This window comes from Candoia aspera, chromosome 1 (assembly GCF_035149785.1).
Source record: "Candoia aspera isolate rCanAsp1 chromosome 1, rCanAsp1.hap2, whole genome shotgun sequence".
Lineage (NCBI taxonomy): Eukaryota > Metazoa > Chordata > Lepidosauria > Squamata > Boidae > Candoia > Candoia aspera.
This window is the reverse complement of record NC_086153.1, coordinates 173,983,026-173,998,921: the sequence shown is the minus strand read 5'-3', so window position 1 is coordinate 173,998,921 and position 15,896 is coordinate 173,983,026. Positions and strand designations below refer to the sequence as shown.

General features: G+C 41.9%; 2 protein-coding genes and 2 non-coding genes across 5 annotated transcripts in view; 3 read left to right on the top strand and 1 right to left on the bottom strand.

Annotated features, from left to right (window-relative positions):
• The window catches only part of NDUFS1 (NADH:ubiquinone oxidoreductase core subunit S1), a 31,572-nt gene extending 29,294 nt beyond the window's left edge, over positions 1-2,278 (bottom strand). The window contains exon 1 of one of the 2 annotated variants that reach the window (XR_010068897.1): positions 2,118-2,277. The gene's annotated coding sequence lies outside the window, so the exon portion shown is untranslated. Of the gene's footprint in view, positions 1-2,117 lie in introns of both variants that reach the window. The other variant, XM_063317956.1, reaches the window with a different exon arrangement.
• A 130-nt stretch (positions 2,279-2,408) lies between these two features.
• Positions 2,409-10,658, top strand: EEF1B2 (eukaryotic translation elongation factor 1 beta 2). Its single transcript, XM_063317959.1, has 6 exons — positions 2,409-2,563; positions 3,692-3,814; positions 5,452-5,575; positions 8,588-8,654; positions 9,307-9,432; positions 10,469-10,658. Exons 1-6 carry the CDS (start codon positions 2,484-2,486, stop codon positions 10,621-10,623), a joined length of 675 nt encoding a protein of 224 aa, XP_063174029.1. The 5' UTR covers positions 2,409-2,483; the 3' UTR covers positions 10,624-10,658.
• Positions 8,455-8,530, top strand: LOC134488680 (small nucleolar RNA SNORD51). The gene has a single exon (XR_010066999.1). It is a non-coding gene; the product is annotated as a small nucleolar RNA SNORD51 (small nucleolar RNA).
• LOC134488691 (small nucleolar RNA SNORA41) lies at positions 8,929-9,062 on the top strand. Its single transcript, XR_010067010.1, has one exon. It is a non-coding gene; the product is annotated as a small nucleolar RNA SNORA41 (small nucleolar RNA).
• Positions 10,659-15,896: the final 5,238 nt, after the last annotated feature.

The window sequence follows — 15,896 nt, the reverse complement described above, 5'->3', positions numbered from 1 at the left end:
TGAAAGCCAGCTGGGTGACTTTGGGCCAGTCCCTCTCTCAGTCCCTGACATCAGGCTTGGGTGACAAGCCAGTCGCAAACAATGGATCAACATTTGGTTGATCCCCCCAAAAAAGCAGACCCTGCACATGCAGGAAAAATGCCAGGAAGTAAAAAAAAATCATTATTCATTATTCTTACATGCAATAAAGCAATTAATCTAACAGCGTCATGTCTTCTGCTTAAGCATGTTCCTGAATAGAGTATTTGGAGATTTATTGTTATGTCTGTACAGAAGTTTGACAGGAGAATTTCTTCATTTCCTAGTACCAAGCTAGTTTGACCCTGCCAAGATCACTTAGTACCTGCCCCCTACTGTGATATTCAAAAGCAATAAGAAATTACCTCTTTGATCAACATTTTTTTTTTTTACAAAATATCCCTATCCGAGCATGTCAAGAAGTCTGGATGAATACAACAATCCGGACAGAGAATACAGTACACAAATAATTTTAAATAGTTAGCTGTAATCTTGTTTTCATACACAGCTTGCAGCAACCACTATACTACACACTGCTATATAACTTAGCAACTACTGTATTTTTAATGATAGCAAGGTGTTGTGTGAGCATATGTAGAGCCAAGCAAACAATGATTATAGGGTTGCCCCACAATGAGCTAAATAGCTAAAACTTTCCTAGCAACATCCTCTAGATCACAAAGAACTTGTAGATTACAGCCCAATCTTTTGCATAGGTGGGAAGATCTGATTGTTTGGAAGCTTCAGTTGTTCTGCCACACTGGGAATATTTTTGGCAACAATCATGTCCTTTGAATTCCTAAAGTTTTAAGGATCAGGAACTAGTGACCATAAGCAAGCAAGGGTAGGCATCCAGATTTTTAACAAGTGGATGAAACTGAGTTATTTATGGTTACCAATTTTGTTTACAGCTTTTGTAAACTGTAAGGAATTTCAGACCAAAGTATTAAACATAAACAGGATCTATAGTTTCAGTTTCCACAGCATTAGATGCAGTTTATTAAATGGCACCTCTTTCAAGCTTCTTCTGTTCAGCTATTGAAAGATGTAAGAAACCTTTGTAATTGTTGCTTAATAAGTGTAATAGTGCAAGGAGGGCTTGTTACTTAGGGCCAATTCACATGAACATATCCATGGAAATAAAGCAAGTTTCTCCAAACATCCCCAGGTAAATTTCAACCCTGAGCAAATCCCGTAAGCACTGCCAATAAACATCTCTAATGGGAAGGAAAAGGGGGCTGAGCTTGGTTGTCAACAGACAGCAGCATACTTCCGCTGGCGACAGATGCCCTACAATGACGTACGGTAAACAGACCAGCAGCCTCTGTGCAAAATGAAATCAAACCTGGTTTTAAGAGCAACAGCATTCGAAGCTAGGAGTAGTATAACATTTGCTGTTGCAATACGGAACACGCTTACTAAAAGCCAAATCTAATTAAACGTACTGGTGCTTATAAACAAAGGCTACAAGATCGCACGGTGCTTCTTGCATGAACTGTTAAAAGATCTGAAAAGCAGTAGCATTTGGGGGCAAAAAACTTCAAAGGAAGCCTTAAAGCTAGATTACTGAATATGGAAGTATCGTTTTAAAAAAAACCTAGATATTAAACTGATTCGTGGACTTGCATACACAATGCGTATTGAATTAACCCGTCAGGCGGAGATCTTCCGACTGGACCTCTGTCCTTAAACATCCCCGCGGCCACCCCGTCCTTTTTTAAGTCACGCTCTTCTAGCCTCCTATTCCTCCGCGATTCCAGCGGGAATCTTTGCCACGTGACGATAACATTTCATAAGTGCCTAGGAAACGGGTTTGCACAGAGAACAACAGCACTACCTTACCCCCCGGCAACTTTTAAAGAGGCCGCGAGGCTCCACTGCGTTTAGAGACCAAGGAAGGGCCTCCTGCAGGTGAGAGGAAGGACGGGAGGGGCAGCAAAAAGGAGCCCAGAAGACTTAGGGTGGTCGACCTCGGTCAAGGGCGTCCCCATCCCAGGCAAGCCCGCCCCGCCTTCTCCCTCTCGGCGCGGGGAAGAGGCCTCCGATAAGGGGGACTGCCCTCTCGCTCGACCAACCGACCGCCACTTTTCTGCTGTTACCTCCTCAGCCGGGGAGGCTCCTCCACCTCAAAACACAACTGCCCTCGGAGGCCCCCTTCAGCAAAATATGGCGGCGCCCTCGGCAATTTCCGCGAGCTGCTCGGTAATCTCCGGCCGCCGGGAAAGGCCGGACGGAAAACGCGCGCGACTTCCTCTGGAGCGGCACAGAGAAAGAACGAGAGGTGTTAGTTGAGGGGCGTGCGCGGCGGAAGGATATCTTATCTCTAGAAAGTGCGGAAGGATCCCTTGCCGTCTATATAAGATTCACAGAGAAAGAATGCGGCCTCTTTGGGGCGGCGGTGTGCTCGTGGTGGCTGCTGGTTGGAGCCTTTCTCTGTTTCCTTTGCAACTGACACCGGCGCCATCATGGGATTTGGGGACCTGAAATCTCCCGCGGGGCTGCAGCTCCTGAACTCCTTCTTGGCAGATAAAAGTTACATCGAGGGGTGAGGGGCCCAAGCAGCAGCTTCCGCGCGTCTTGTCTTTCTGTGTGTCACTGTGTGGGAACCTTTGAGAAAAGTGGTTATTTCTCCGCTCGCTCTCGGCGTTGTAGGCCCTGATAGCCTTTCGTTGACATGGGTTTCCCGAGTAACGTTGGGGAGGGTTATGCGGCAAGATCTGGCCCTGAGCTTTAGTAGCACCATGCGATCGGATACGAGTAAAAGCAGAGCGCATTTCTTTTTACACCCGTTTATAAAAACACCGAAAAGCAAGGAGCATAATTACATTTTAACGAATATTCATCTCGTTCCTGGAACGTTCAACGTTGTTTTAATCTACATTATCTTGGTTTCGTTTTTTCAAAAATGGTATGCGGTTGGTAATTTATTGCAGAGAACAGACTAGGTAGGTGGTCTAATAAACGACTGCCTAGTAGGGATTTAAATCAAAACCTTTTGCAGCTCAAAAGGATTTATAGCAGATGTCGGGACCACTTTTATAAAGTAGCTTGTGTTGGAAATAAACTCTGCTTAGGTAAAATTACTTTCATTGTAACTAGAGAAACATGGAATGAGTAAAAAAAAATACTTGAAACAAGCCTGTGAGCCTGACTTGTCAATGTCATGGAACAGTTTTTATTAATTTGGGGTTAATTGCTAGAATAAAAAAAATGTAAACACATACATAGGAGCTGTAACTTAAAATTGTTGCTTTTAACAGTGAACTCGCCTCCCCCTTTCTTGTAAATTCATCTACAGTACTTCAGTATGAAGATATACTGTGGCTGTTCTGGGTAATGGGCATGGTCTGTCCATCCCTAAAGTACCAGATCTGAAGGTCACAACCTAACCCCAGGACAGGATTGCTTTTATTCAAAGCCATAGTGGTCTGGATGGTGGAAAGGGAAGGCCTGCTGCTTCCCATCAGACAGTTGCAGGCATTCCATCTGAAGAGCCGCCTAGTGTCAGCTGTTAATAAGTTCAGCTACCCTGTACTTTTCCCAAAGGTGAAAGTCACAAAGCAGCCATAGAATCAACACTATTATTATTTGATTTATAGTAATTATGGTAGTTATTGTGGTAAATTAAACCAGTTTTACTAATTAAAATTCATGATGACATGTTTCCTTGTAGGTATGTTCCATCCCAGGCAGACATTGCTGTATTTGAAGCAGTTGGTTCATCCCCTCCTCCTGAGCTATACCATGCCCTCCGGTGGTACAACCACATTAAATCTTACGATAAACAAAAAGCAAGGTGAGACTCATTTGCACAATTTATATGACTGTTCTGTTCTGCCTACAGTCTGTGTTTCAGCTACAGCTCACAGAATTATAAGATGTTCCTTTTTCAGAAATCACGGGCTCTGGATATTTTCCAGTAGGGATGTGGAAAATATTCATTGCACAGCAAGCTGGAATGGGTGGCCCATGTCACCGAAAACATGCACGTTAAGTCTGTTTTGGTCTAGCCTGGAACACCAGGACTATTTTGATCCTGGCAGAAGTGGTTTGGGAGAAGGAATGGGGGAAAGACCAAGGACATTGGCAGCTAAGGGGAGGGAGAGAAAGCTCATCATATATGAATAATAAATATTTTTAGTATCTGTCTAACTGGATAGTTTCAAATTTGTAATTAACTTTTTCTGGTGAATGCCATTGAGAAAACCACATTATAAACTTAAGAGATGGGGAGCACCCCATAATCCACATGATCTAAATCTGATCCCAGTAGACTTGGAAAATTCCCAATTTCAAACTTTGTTGTTTAATCTTTTTTAACATGTATGTATTGATTAATATATAAAAACCTCTGAAGACACTTACTGGCATTGTTAGCCAAATCAGGGACAGCAAGTCTGCCTTACTGATGCTCAGACCTGTACTGGATATATATTTGTAACCATTTAAATTGGAATTTGCCTGTCTAGCATTGAAGAGAATTAGATATCAAAGGAACATTTTGTGTGTTACTGAGTAAATCTAGTAGTAGAAAAGGCTGATACCACATCTAACACAGTTAAGTAAGCCCATTAACCGTACTGGCCTACAGAGGGCTGACAGAACAGACATGGGCAGAAGGCCTATTCTTTCTTTGCTATCTTGCCTACCTGTACAATAATTCCCAGTCATCTTGTGAATACCAGGCTTGTGCTAGAAAATGTTATTACATACTTGCCACTTGAAGTACTTGTCTCAAATGCAGTACAGTATCTCAAAAAAAGTTTGCTTCTTGGTTTGTAATATCCTCATTCATTTTTCAGCTAGTGTTTCTTAATTTTCAAAACAGATTGAACAAACTCCAGGTCCGTTGACCCTAATTCTCAGCGTACAGCAGAATTAAGTAGTAGACATTACTTTTGTTGTTGTTGTTCAGTCGTTAAGTCATGTCCGACTCTTCGTGACCCCATGGACCGTAGCACACCAGGCCTTCCTGTACTCCACTGACACTACTACGTTACTTCAGACTGGAGATAGAGAAATCCTCTTGTTAAAAAAAGTCTCTTAATAGTAAATGAGTGCTGAAGGCAAAGGATTGATGTAAAAGCCCTTTTCTTTGATGTGTCAGCTATCTTCTTGCAAGGAGTTTTTAGATACATGGAAGTATTCAAAAAATGAAAAGTACTTCACAGTTAACATTCTGAAATTACACATTGTTCTGTTGCAGTATTCCCATCTTATTCTGCTGCTTGTGAGGTCTGGTCTCTCTTTATTCCTCTGAGAAGTAATAAAAAGTCTGCAGGGCATCCGGTGCCTTTGAAATTTCAATATGGTTAAGGACAGCTGTTTGCTAATTGAATGGCAAAGGCAGGGTGCGCTTTTACAGCCTAATTCTGGACCATACTGAATTAGTAGGAATGTACAGTCAATAATTAAATGCTATCTGTCTTCTAGTCTGCCTGGCGTGAAGAAAGCTTTGGGAAAATATGGCCCTGCAGATGTTGAAGACAGTACGGGCACAGGTGGAGATAGCAAAGATGATGATGACATTGATCTTTTTGGTTCTGATGAAGATGAGGTACTCAAAACTTTCAGTTGTGGGACTTACATTAATAGCAGCATGAACTTAATTGGATACTGTAATAGAATATGATGCAGCTGAGACGAAATGGTTAAGACCCTGTCTGTGTGAGACACTGTCTACAGTACTGCTCAACTGGGCTAGCTGGGGCATCTTAGAATTGCCATTGGAACATACTTAGCTTCTTGCTTGGGAGATTTAAGTGTTCCTGCAGAGGTTGCTCAGTTTAGCATTTTTTGTCTGCCATTCCAACCACATCCAGTCCCAGTTAATATCTGCCCCATGTGTGAAGCAAAGTACACAGTTGATTTGGAATTCTGTGCAGTTGGTTGGTGATCTGAAGGAAGAGCAGTTATGTGTTAATCCATTAGCATAGAAGGATCATTCTCTTGATAGCTTTAGACTGGCTGCCAGCATAAAATTCTGCAGGGATGTTGGGTGAGTAAAAATGTTTCATCTCAAGAGCCAAATGGCTTCTAATAACTTCCTCAGTAGGGGATTTTCCAGCCTCTATCAGTGTTCTAGTTGAAGCCATGACCAATATAAATTATCTCACACAGCTGAGGCTTATTTTATTAAGCAGCATGAGCCCCCAGCAGAACCAGGTCATTTATTCACTTAACTGAGAGTGAGGGCAATGAAGCGGAATGGACACTTGGTTTCTTTAAAAGAATAGAGAAAAAGCTGACAAGCCAGACTGAGCGCACTGTAGAGTCCACTTGGAGCTAGAGATGAGGGCAACAAAGAAGGCGTACTAGCTTGACATTATCTGGTGGGCAGTGTGGCTAAAATCTGTCAGAACCTTGGAGTACAGCTATTAAACAAATCAGTTTGTCTCTTGTTGAGATTCCTTTCAGCTTCTGTAACTTGGAAATGGGTACAAGATTTGGAAGGAAATTAGTGTTGCTATCTTTTTATTGTTCCTAACAATAAAAACAGAACTAGCCCTATTATTAATGCTTTATTATGGGAAGAGCATGACCATTAAAGAAGCTTTCCATTGACACAGTAGAATTCAGTAATTGTATGCCTGGCTTAAATACAAACTTTGGTCCAAAGTGACCAAGAAGGTGACTTTGCAGATGTATCTCAGATATACTTGATTGTCTAAACCAGTTTCATTTGGAATTTAAACAAGGATGTGGAATGGAAAGTTCTTTGGTGAATGAAAAGTGCTGTGCATTGGAATGTGGCTTTATTAGTTCTTTTGGAGCTTTCTGTGGCCTTTAGTGTAATTTGACCACAGTGTCCTTTGGGGCTACCTGACAAATCTGGGTTCTAGTCATTAGGGTTGGGTTGTATCCAGAAGAGGGACTATTGCTTGTTATATCTCCTTAAAGGGTTATGCTCACTTTGAAAGGTCTGTTAGATCCTGAGCTGATCCTTCACTTCAAAATAGTGGCAGAGACAAGTGCACTTGAACAGTAATATTAATTTGTAGAAACAGCTGGTTCTAAGTGGTCATATCTGGCAACAATTACTCATGTTTCCATTATATCACTAGGAGTTGACTACACTGCAGTTTGGATAGGGTTGTGCCCAGAAAAGTGCTTGGCAGCTTCCATTAGTGCAAAAGGTTTTCTCCAATAGTTGACTATGAAAAACACTCCCTTTAGCTTTGCAAGATAATTCAGACAGTCTTTTATTTGGCCATTTAATTGATGGGTTGTGTAGTGATAACTTAAAGTTTGCAATTAGGTTAATTTTGTTTTGCTTATTTTTAAATATATTGTGTATTACTAATTTTTAGCCTTTTTTGTGTGTGTACTATATTTTGGTGGAAACACTTGGTAAAAATCTAATAAATCATTAAATAATGCTTTAGTCTGTAAAACCACAGTAGGTAGCAGAACCTAGCCAATCTTCGCTGATCCTGAAAAAACTAAGTAGGGTTAAAGTAAAGGTAAAGGTTTCCCTTGACGTGAAGTCCAGTCGTGTCCGACTCTAGGGGGCAGTGCTCATCTCTGTTTCAAAGCCGAAGAGCCGGCGTTTGTCCGTAGACACTTCCGTGGTCATGTGGCGGGCATGACTAAACGGAACACCATTGCCTACCCGCCGAAGCGGTACCTATTAATCTACTCACGTTTGCATGTTTTCGAACTGCTAGGTTGGCAGGAGCTGGGACTAGCAACGGGAGCTCACCCCGTCACGCGGATTCGAACCGCCGACCTTCCGATCGGCAAGCTCAGCAGCTCAGCGGTTTAACCCTCAGTGCCACCGCATCCCTCAAGTAGGGTTAGATCACAGTAAATTTTGGATGGATGACTCCTGGAGAAGCCTAGGGCAGTAGTCTAGACTGGGAGGCCAAAAAATGTCCTAGAAAGTAGTAGTCACAAAGCACTTGTGTATTTTTGCCAAGAAAACTATGTGGACACATAGTAACCAGGAATCATGCCACACCTGAGGGAGGCTGTCAGGATCACACAATCAAGCGAGCTCAGTGCATTTGATTGCTGGTTCCTGTCAGTACCAGGCAGACTGAGATGGCTGAATGCGTGTCAAGATTGTTTGGACTACATAGTGGGAGGGGTTGGATTCCAGCAGGAGCAGAGCACCAGGAACCAAGGTCAAACTAATGGCTTCAGCCAGATGCGGGAGGGGGAAGATGAGCTCACTGAGAGAAGAATGTTTTAATTAGAAATCGCCACCAAATTTGACAGTTGCAGCTTTTCTGTTGAACTGTGCATTCTATCCCATGTTAAAGAGCTTTCTATTTCTACAAAGAGAATGAGTGAAGCTTCTTCATTTGGGGTTTCTTACAGAGGCTCTACCGCTTTTTATATTTACTCTATAATGCATATTAAAGTTGTCTGTAGATACAGTGTTTTAAAATTATTAGTTCTCAAGAGCAATCTCATCTTTTTCAAAGCTTTGAATTGGTGACATGATGAATAAAACCAAATCACTATCTTTCGTCTGAAATCATGATGATTTGTTTTACTGAAAGATCCAGTTGAGTTTGAGCTTGATAAAGAAACAATTGCTTTATTTTAACTTTTTTTTCTTCAGGAAAGTGAAGAAGCAAAAAAATTAAGGGAGGAGCGGCTTGCTCAGTATGAATCAAAGAAGGCTAAAAGTAAGTTACCAGCCCTTCAGCACTCCTTAAATTTACTGAGTCTGAATTATTTCCTAGATTAACAGCAATCTCGGTAAGCTCACCGCACATAAGTGTTACAGACATCTTTCCTATTACAGCTATTTGATTTAAAAGCTGTCATTTACAGTTCAAATGTCTGAATACAGCTCAAGATAAATTCCCAGGGCTATAGAAGTAGTTCAACATGCTGCCTAGATCACCTGTTTTTCTGTCAATGGTGAAATACTGACTTCTCTTTATAGCAGATACAGGATTCCACAGGTACTGGCCTGAAACTGTTCTGTGCTGTAGCAGTTGCAGTATTCCAACTGTGGGAAAATAGCCGTTACACTTGCAGAATGCTCCTTTCCCAACCAGGAGAAGAGAATTTCAGTGTAACAAACAATACCATATCTTGTAGTCTTCTCATATGCTGATTAAATAATTTAATTTTACCTTACAGTTTAGATGGTTTAAACATTTAGTGCTTGATACCATCAGCCTTTTAATAAAGTAGAAACAATAACATTTTTTGTTTGGGTGCTATTATTAGGATGTGTAATGGAATTTGTTACAGTGCAGTTGGTCTAAGTTCCTGAATGCACATAAAACAACCTCCTGCTTTTATTGAATTACTCTTTGGTTTCTGTAGAACCAGCACTTGTTGCCAAGTCATCCATTTTATTAGATGTAAAACCTTGGGATGATGAAACAGACATGGCCAAATTGGAGGATTGTGTCCGAAGCATCCAGGCTGATGGTCTGGTGTGGGGATCCTGTAAGTAACTGCTTTGTGATGGAAACAATTACGGCTTATTACTTTTAGAGTACCCTTCACTTGTATAAGATCTGCATTCAGGTGAATTGCTTCTTAAATCATGTCCTCAGAAGTTGGTGGAGGTTCTTGTTTCCATTTCACAGAATAATGGGCCGTTTGTTGAGAACTTCGGACTGTTAAACAGGTGGGGCTAGTCAAGTTTCTCCACTAAATGCCCCAGAATGGAATTTTGGCTGGATTGTGGACTAGATCACTGAATTCTGATGACTTACGCAATTCACCTTACAACCACTTTATCTGTGTTTGAGAGTCTGAGACACATATAGGGGTGAATTACTTCACCCTATTGAACCTCTTAAGTAAAAGTTTAATAATTCTCTCTCTCACTTTGTACCCGATGGGCAGATGTAGATGGGCTAGCACTCTTTTTAAGTGCATCAGTTACTCTCTTCCCACCCCACTGTTCTACACGTGGTACACAGCCACTGACATAGCTTTTAAATTTACCAAACTTCTCTAAACTCCTCACAAACATCAGTGTCATTACCCCGTTATCTTAAACTGTGTTTATTACTGCTTGCTGCTCCTGCATATGACAGCCTTCAATGCACTTAGGTAATTTTCCCCATTGGAACCTATCAATAGAGATAAGTTTCAGTGAGGAAAATACTGACTTTCTACTGCATCTAAAACTTAAATGATGAATGTGGTAGGACCAAAGTTAGGTCAACCTGTTTAGCCATAAATCAGGAGTCTGGTGGCACCTTTTCAGACTAACACATTTTCGTAAAAGACATCACAGAAGAAGGTGCTACCAGATTCCTTCTGTAAAATGATGAATGGGAGGTGTCTTTCTCTTCCCCTTTCTAAAATCATTTCTCCGCTGCTGTACTTAAGTGAGATTGAAACAAGGGGAACTGTAATTCAGGTTCCTGAATGCTTGCTTCTACACATCATCCACATTGAGCACCAATTATAGGGGGAAAATATGCAGAATAGATCAGCAGTTTTAACAGTTGTTTTATTATCTTTCTAGCTAAACTAGTTCCAGTTGGTTATGGGATAAAGAAGCTTCAAATTCAGTGTGTAGTTGAAGATGATAAAGTTGGAACGGATATGTTGGAAGAAAAGATCACTGCATTCGAAGATTATGTACAATCAATGGATGTGGCCGCTTTCAACAAAATTTAAGTTGTAGCTTTAGGAATAAAACTATCGCAGCAGAAGTGTTGTGTTTTGTTCTCTTCAACTGTTCAACTTTAAAAAATCAAGTTTAAAACTGAGGTTCACCTAGTTCAGAGGCAGGAGATGGGTTTTCCATAGTCCCACTCTTCTATGCTTGAGAGGAATTCCAAGTTGTGATTCTACCTCTGCTGAACCAAATCCTCTGATTGATTGAATAGCTCTTTACCTGACATAATAGGTTGCTCTGACATTGAAAGCACTGAAATGGAGGAGTTTGACAGTTTTGCTGGGTAAAAGGAGAGGGGGATGGCTCATTTCATGGGACTCCCCTCAAACTTAATGTTACATGTGAACCACCTAAGGAGAAGTAACTTAAACCCACTGTACCCTAAACAAACAAATGGATCATCAAACAAATCAACCCAGAGTTATCACTCAAGTCAAAAATAACCAGGCTCAAATTATCATACTTTGGACACATTCTGCAAAGACCGAGCTCTCTGGAGAAGGCTCTAATGCTGGGAATGGTGGAAGGAAAGAGAAGAGGACCACCAGCAAGGTGGATGGACTCAGGTATGGTGGTGATGAGTTTACCATTGGAAAGCTTGAAAGACCGGGTTGGGGACAGATCGTCATGGAGGAAATCTATGTGATTGCTAAGAGCTTAGAATGACTTAGGCTTACTGGCATTGGCTGTAGAGCAAGGACATCCCTTCCTAGCAGTCCCAAGGACAATTTGCTTTCACTTGCCAAAAGCCTGATGCAAGCAAGGAGCAGCATGGGTGATCCTGAAACTGGCCTATCTGCTGGGGAAGGAGAATAGGGCTCTAGATCCCCCCTTCACTGGCCGCATCCCCTTGGCAGCTGATTGTCAAGCGGAAACCAGGCTGCATTCCTTCCCTTGCTGCTCTAAGCTTGAGCTTTTTGCCCCCCCCCCAGGGCTTATGGAGTGGGAGCGTGATCCCCTGGCCCTGTATTTCAGCCCTTATTCCAGGCTTTGCTCCCCAAATAGGTGCAGCAAGTAAAAACATTGCCCATGAGCCTTCACAGGATTGTAACCTATTGTTACAGAGTTCATGCTCTAATGCAACCATCTCAGACCCAATTGCAAGGCACTCAGGGCATCTTCTGTATCTCGACCTCTTGAGAGTGTAGAGTCATGACAGAGGCAGTGTCTGCACTTGAGCCAGTCTTTGCAATAAACCTCTAAGTATAGGCACAGGCCATTGATCAGGGTTCTGGCCTTGCTTCTTTAGAAAAGTACTTGAGTAAAGTCCAGGAGAACGTGGGTTCTGAAGGTAGCAGAACTTTGGCATTTTCACTTCATTTCACTTCATTCATTTCACTGGAGTTGTGCAGAGACTGAAGCCCTTAGATACTGAGGAAGCATTTGTCAGCCCGTGTCACCCAAGGGTGAATGCTGTCAAGAATTCCTAGTTGAAGGCTTCCAGTGTGAGTCATGGCTGGCTGAAGACGTCTCCATGAACAAGAGGAGATGACAACCACTGCAAAACGAAAGGCCAGCAAGTAGACCAGTCCTTTGAATTTCTCCGGAGAAGGAAAGATCAGGAGATTGCCCACAAGTGCTGTGAATTGCAGCTCCTCATGAGGAGACCATAAAACAGTGGTCTCCTGCAGGTTTGAGTGCCAAAGGAGATGACATCTTTGTTCTCATAAGGACACAAAGCCCGCCAAACTCACTTTTTAATCACTTTTGGAAATAATAAGTGTTAACCAATTTATGGATATTAGAGACCTTCAAAACAGCTCAGTTTGACACCTGGTAAATTTTACCTTCAGATTGAAGAAATTTTAAATAGAGTCTCAAGAATATAAAATTATACACAATTGGCAAAAAGGGGGGGATTTTGATTTAAGAAAGTTTTAAATGGATTGGGAGACCAGAGAGATTTGGAGTATTGGTTAGTTTTGCTGTAAGATTTGAAAAACTATAAGTAATATACTCATGGGAAAGGACTGAAATGGAACTAAATTCATATTAGGAATTGAGGCTTGATGAAGGTTGCAGATGGACACTAGAGGGAACTAAAGGACCAGGCAGAAAAGAGTTAAAATGGCTAAGCCAGCTATAACTTTCTTATCTGAAAGAGTTTTTTACATGGGCTGAATTATTTATTTTCTATCCCGCCTTTATTATTTTTTATAAATAACTCAAGGTGGGGAACATACCTAATACTCCTTCCCCACAACAGCAACCCTGTGAGGTGAGCTGGGCTGAGGGAGAGGGACTGGCCCGAGGTCACCCAGCTGGCTTTCAGGCCTAAGGCGGGACTAGAACTCTCAGGCTCCTGGTTTCTAGCCCGGTGCCTTAACCACTAGACCAAACTGGCTAGAAACCAGTTATACTAATAAGCAGATATTAGTTATTAGTAACTAATATCTCAGAAAGGATACAGATTTCAATGGAGTCCCTGGCTCATGTTACTTGAGAGGTGCCGATGGGCTGTCCCTTTCAGGACTTCAGAAAGGGAGGCTTACACTGGATGAGGCCCCATGTGGGTTTATCTAATCCCTGCACCATCTGAGTTTCAGTAGAATTAATCCATCATCTCTTCTGTGGCTGCCTTTCCTACCTCAGGCCCATTGCCACGGCCTATCTTCATGCGTGGCCAATGAGGAAGTTGCCGGCTCTCAGTCTCTGGACCAGCTGATTCAAACTAAGTGCTCTAGTGCCGGGGTTGTACTCTAGTACTCATATATAGCACAGAGGATGTTCTAGCACATAGTCAAGAAAAGGAAGAGGTCTCTTCTTCCCCACTCATCAGGCCATTGGCTGAGTGCCAGAAAAGTAAGCCACTGTTGTTCTTTCGTGGACTCCTGTGGGGAGTCAATATGTGTGGCCCTCAAAAGAAAAGCGGGTAGAATGTGGCAGGTAATATCAGGCATCGGTTTGTACATGCATATGCATTTGCATTATTATACTAAAGTTCACAGACAAATGGTGGATGAGATGTAAATGCCAAAAAGTAGTAGTATAATGTTGGTCTACCTGGCCTGCTGAACATGTGCAAATGCACTGGGTGTAAGTTCTTGGGCCCATTAATATTAAGATCCAGAATGTCTTTCTGTATGCTGTGTGTTGTTATCTTCGGAGGCACTCCAAGCATTCCACAATCCACAGGACAAAGTATGCGTGAACACTTCAGCCTAGAAAGCCATCATCAGTGTTGTTATCTTCTTCCCCCAAATTCTGTGCTGATGGCTTTGATAGGTGCTTTTAGAGTTTTTGACTTGGAGTGCATTTGAAAAACAAATGGAACGCTGGTTGGTTGGCTTCCTCTGCTTTTTTTAGTGGTGTTTGTTCATCTTTGTATTCTGAGGATTGCATTCCCGTGTGCCTCTTTCTCCACGGAGACTTTGGAGCGCATCTTCAAAAACCCAGAAGGCCTTACTAGTTGGCCTGCTAACCTGAGGGAAGTGTGCACTCTTGGATTCTGCTGATGAATCCAAGTGACTCTATGGTACAGTATGCTTTGGTGCAAAGGTATGTTTGAAAGTATTGGTTTGAGATCTGTTTGCTGCATTTCTTCAGTCTGTCCCTTTGGCACTGAAAATGCAAGAAGAAAGGTTGTTTGCTGAGCAAGGACGCAAGCATGACTCCTTTGATCTGTTAAACCAATGTACTTTATATTTTAGATGTAAATGCTGGCATCCAGGCAGGCAAGGATTGACTTGAATTTGCTCCTTGGGTGGGCCTCACTCCTGGGCAGCATCTTACTTTCTTGCTCTCCCCCACCCCCCCCACAGTAAATCTGCACTGCAGATGAACCTTTAAAATCCTGCAGTGAAGGAGAAATCCATATTCCTGTTTTCAGGGTAAGGTTGGGCAAAGGCAAGGGGGTTATTCTGAAACATTTTTAAAAGCAACTTATTGGACTGACTAGAATTGAATATTTTCTGCCAGGATGTCCTAGTGCCCTAGAGGATGTAACTGATTGGAAAGGATTTTTCTTTCTCTTCTGAAAATGTTCTAAAACCCAGAGATCCTTCTAGTAATCTATGTTCCTTTCAGTTAGCATACACAAAGGGCAAATGATATTGGTGTACTCTGAGTTCAAGGAAGGCTAGAGCTAGAAAATGTGGGCTGCAAACTCTGGATAAGCACTAGGTGATAGCAACCAAGAATGCTTTCTGTATCTATTTCCTGCCATTAGTGCTGGTCTGGATTTGTGCATGAGTCCCCCAGGGTGAAACATTCAAATCCTGTTTCAAGCTTTGTTCTGGTGGAACTGAGAACATGCACACTGGCTCACCGTTTTTTCTGCCAAACCATGAGCAATATGAATCATTTTGCTGGAACTCTCAGGTTGCACTGTTTTGTTTTACAGTCAAAATAAAACACATTTTCTGCTTTATGCAATTTTGGCTTAAAAAGAGAACTTGCTGTGAAACTTTCCCCACATACAAGCCTACATTACCCAGCTGTCACTTCTGTTTCAGGAGAAGCATAAAGTATGTTAAATAGCTTGCTTCTGGACATTTGGTAAGAAATTCAAATGCTTCCCTAAGACCTGGTTCAAGGAAAAGGTCTTTGTAAAAAGACTAGAACCCCATAGCTGAATAGACTACGCAGTATCAGCAGATTCATCTTGATTGGTGACAGTCAAAATTAAGTATCTTTTACTGGGAAACCCTTGGAAGAAGGGGTCTGCCAGTGAAGCTCATATTCATACCCCACCCTTTGTATAATTGAACTAATTATATAGTTAAGGTTACACCTGATTTGATTCATTAGAAATGTTTTGTTGCAGATGGTTTCCTGAGCCCAAATCTTATATTGGACAGCTGAACTTCAAATGTTGTGATCAGACAGGTGGTATCAGCCCCACTAGGTAGACCAGACCAGGAAATCAACTCCACGGGAAGGCTAAAATTACTTTTATTGCGAGTGGCTATAATAACAGAATCCTGCAAGTCCGATTTTGCTTTTCCTCCTCCTCCTCCTGATACGCCAGTGAATCAGGGCAGTCTGCCTGAGGCACTTCTGAATACTATTTCCTTGTTTTAGAATTAAAACATACTTCAGACCCTTGGACTAGATAACGTTTCCTGCACATCTCCATCAAGGTCATCTTCCTTACTCGCTGCACATAGAGATTGTGACTCCACTGCTTCTCTTACATGTAGGTACTTCCAAATACATTGTAATATTTTTAGAGAAGAGCAAACTCTTTTGGTAAAGGTTCTCTGTACTGTGAATGCATTTTCACTGGAGGATTTCAATCACAGTACATTTAAAACTGCTATAATTTAACGCA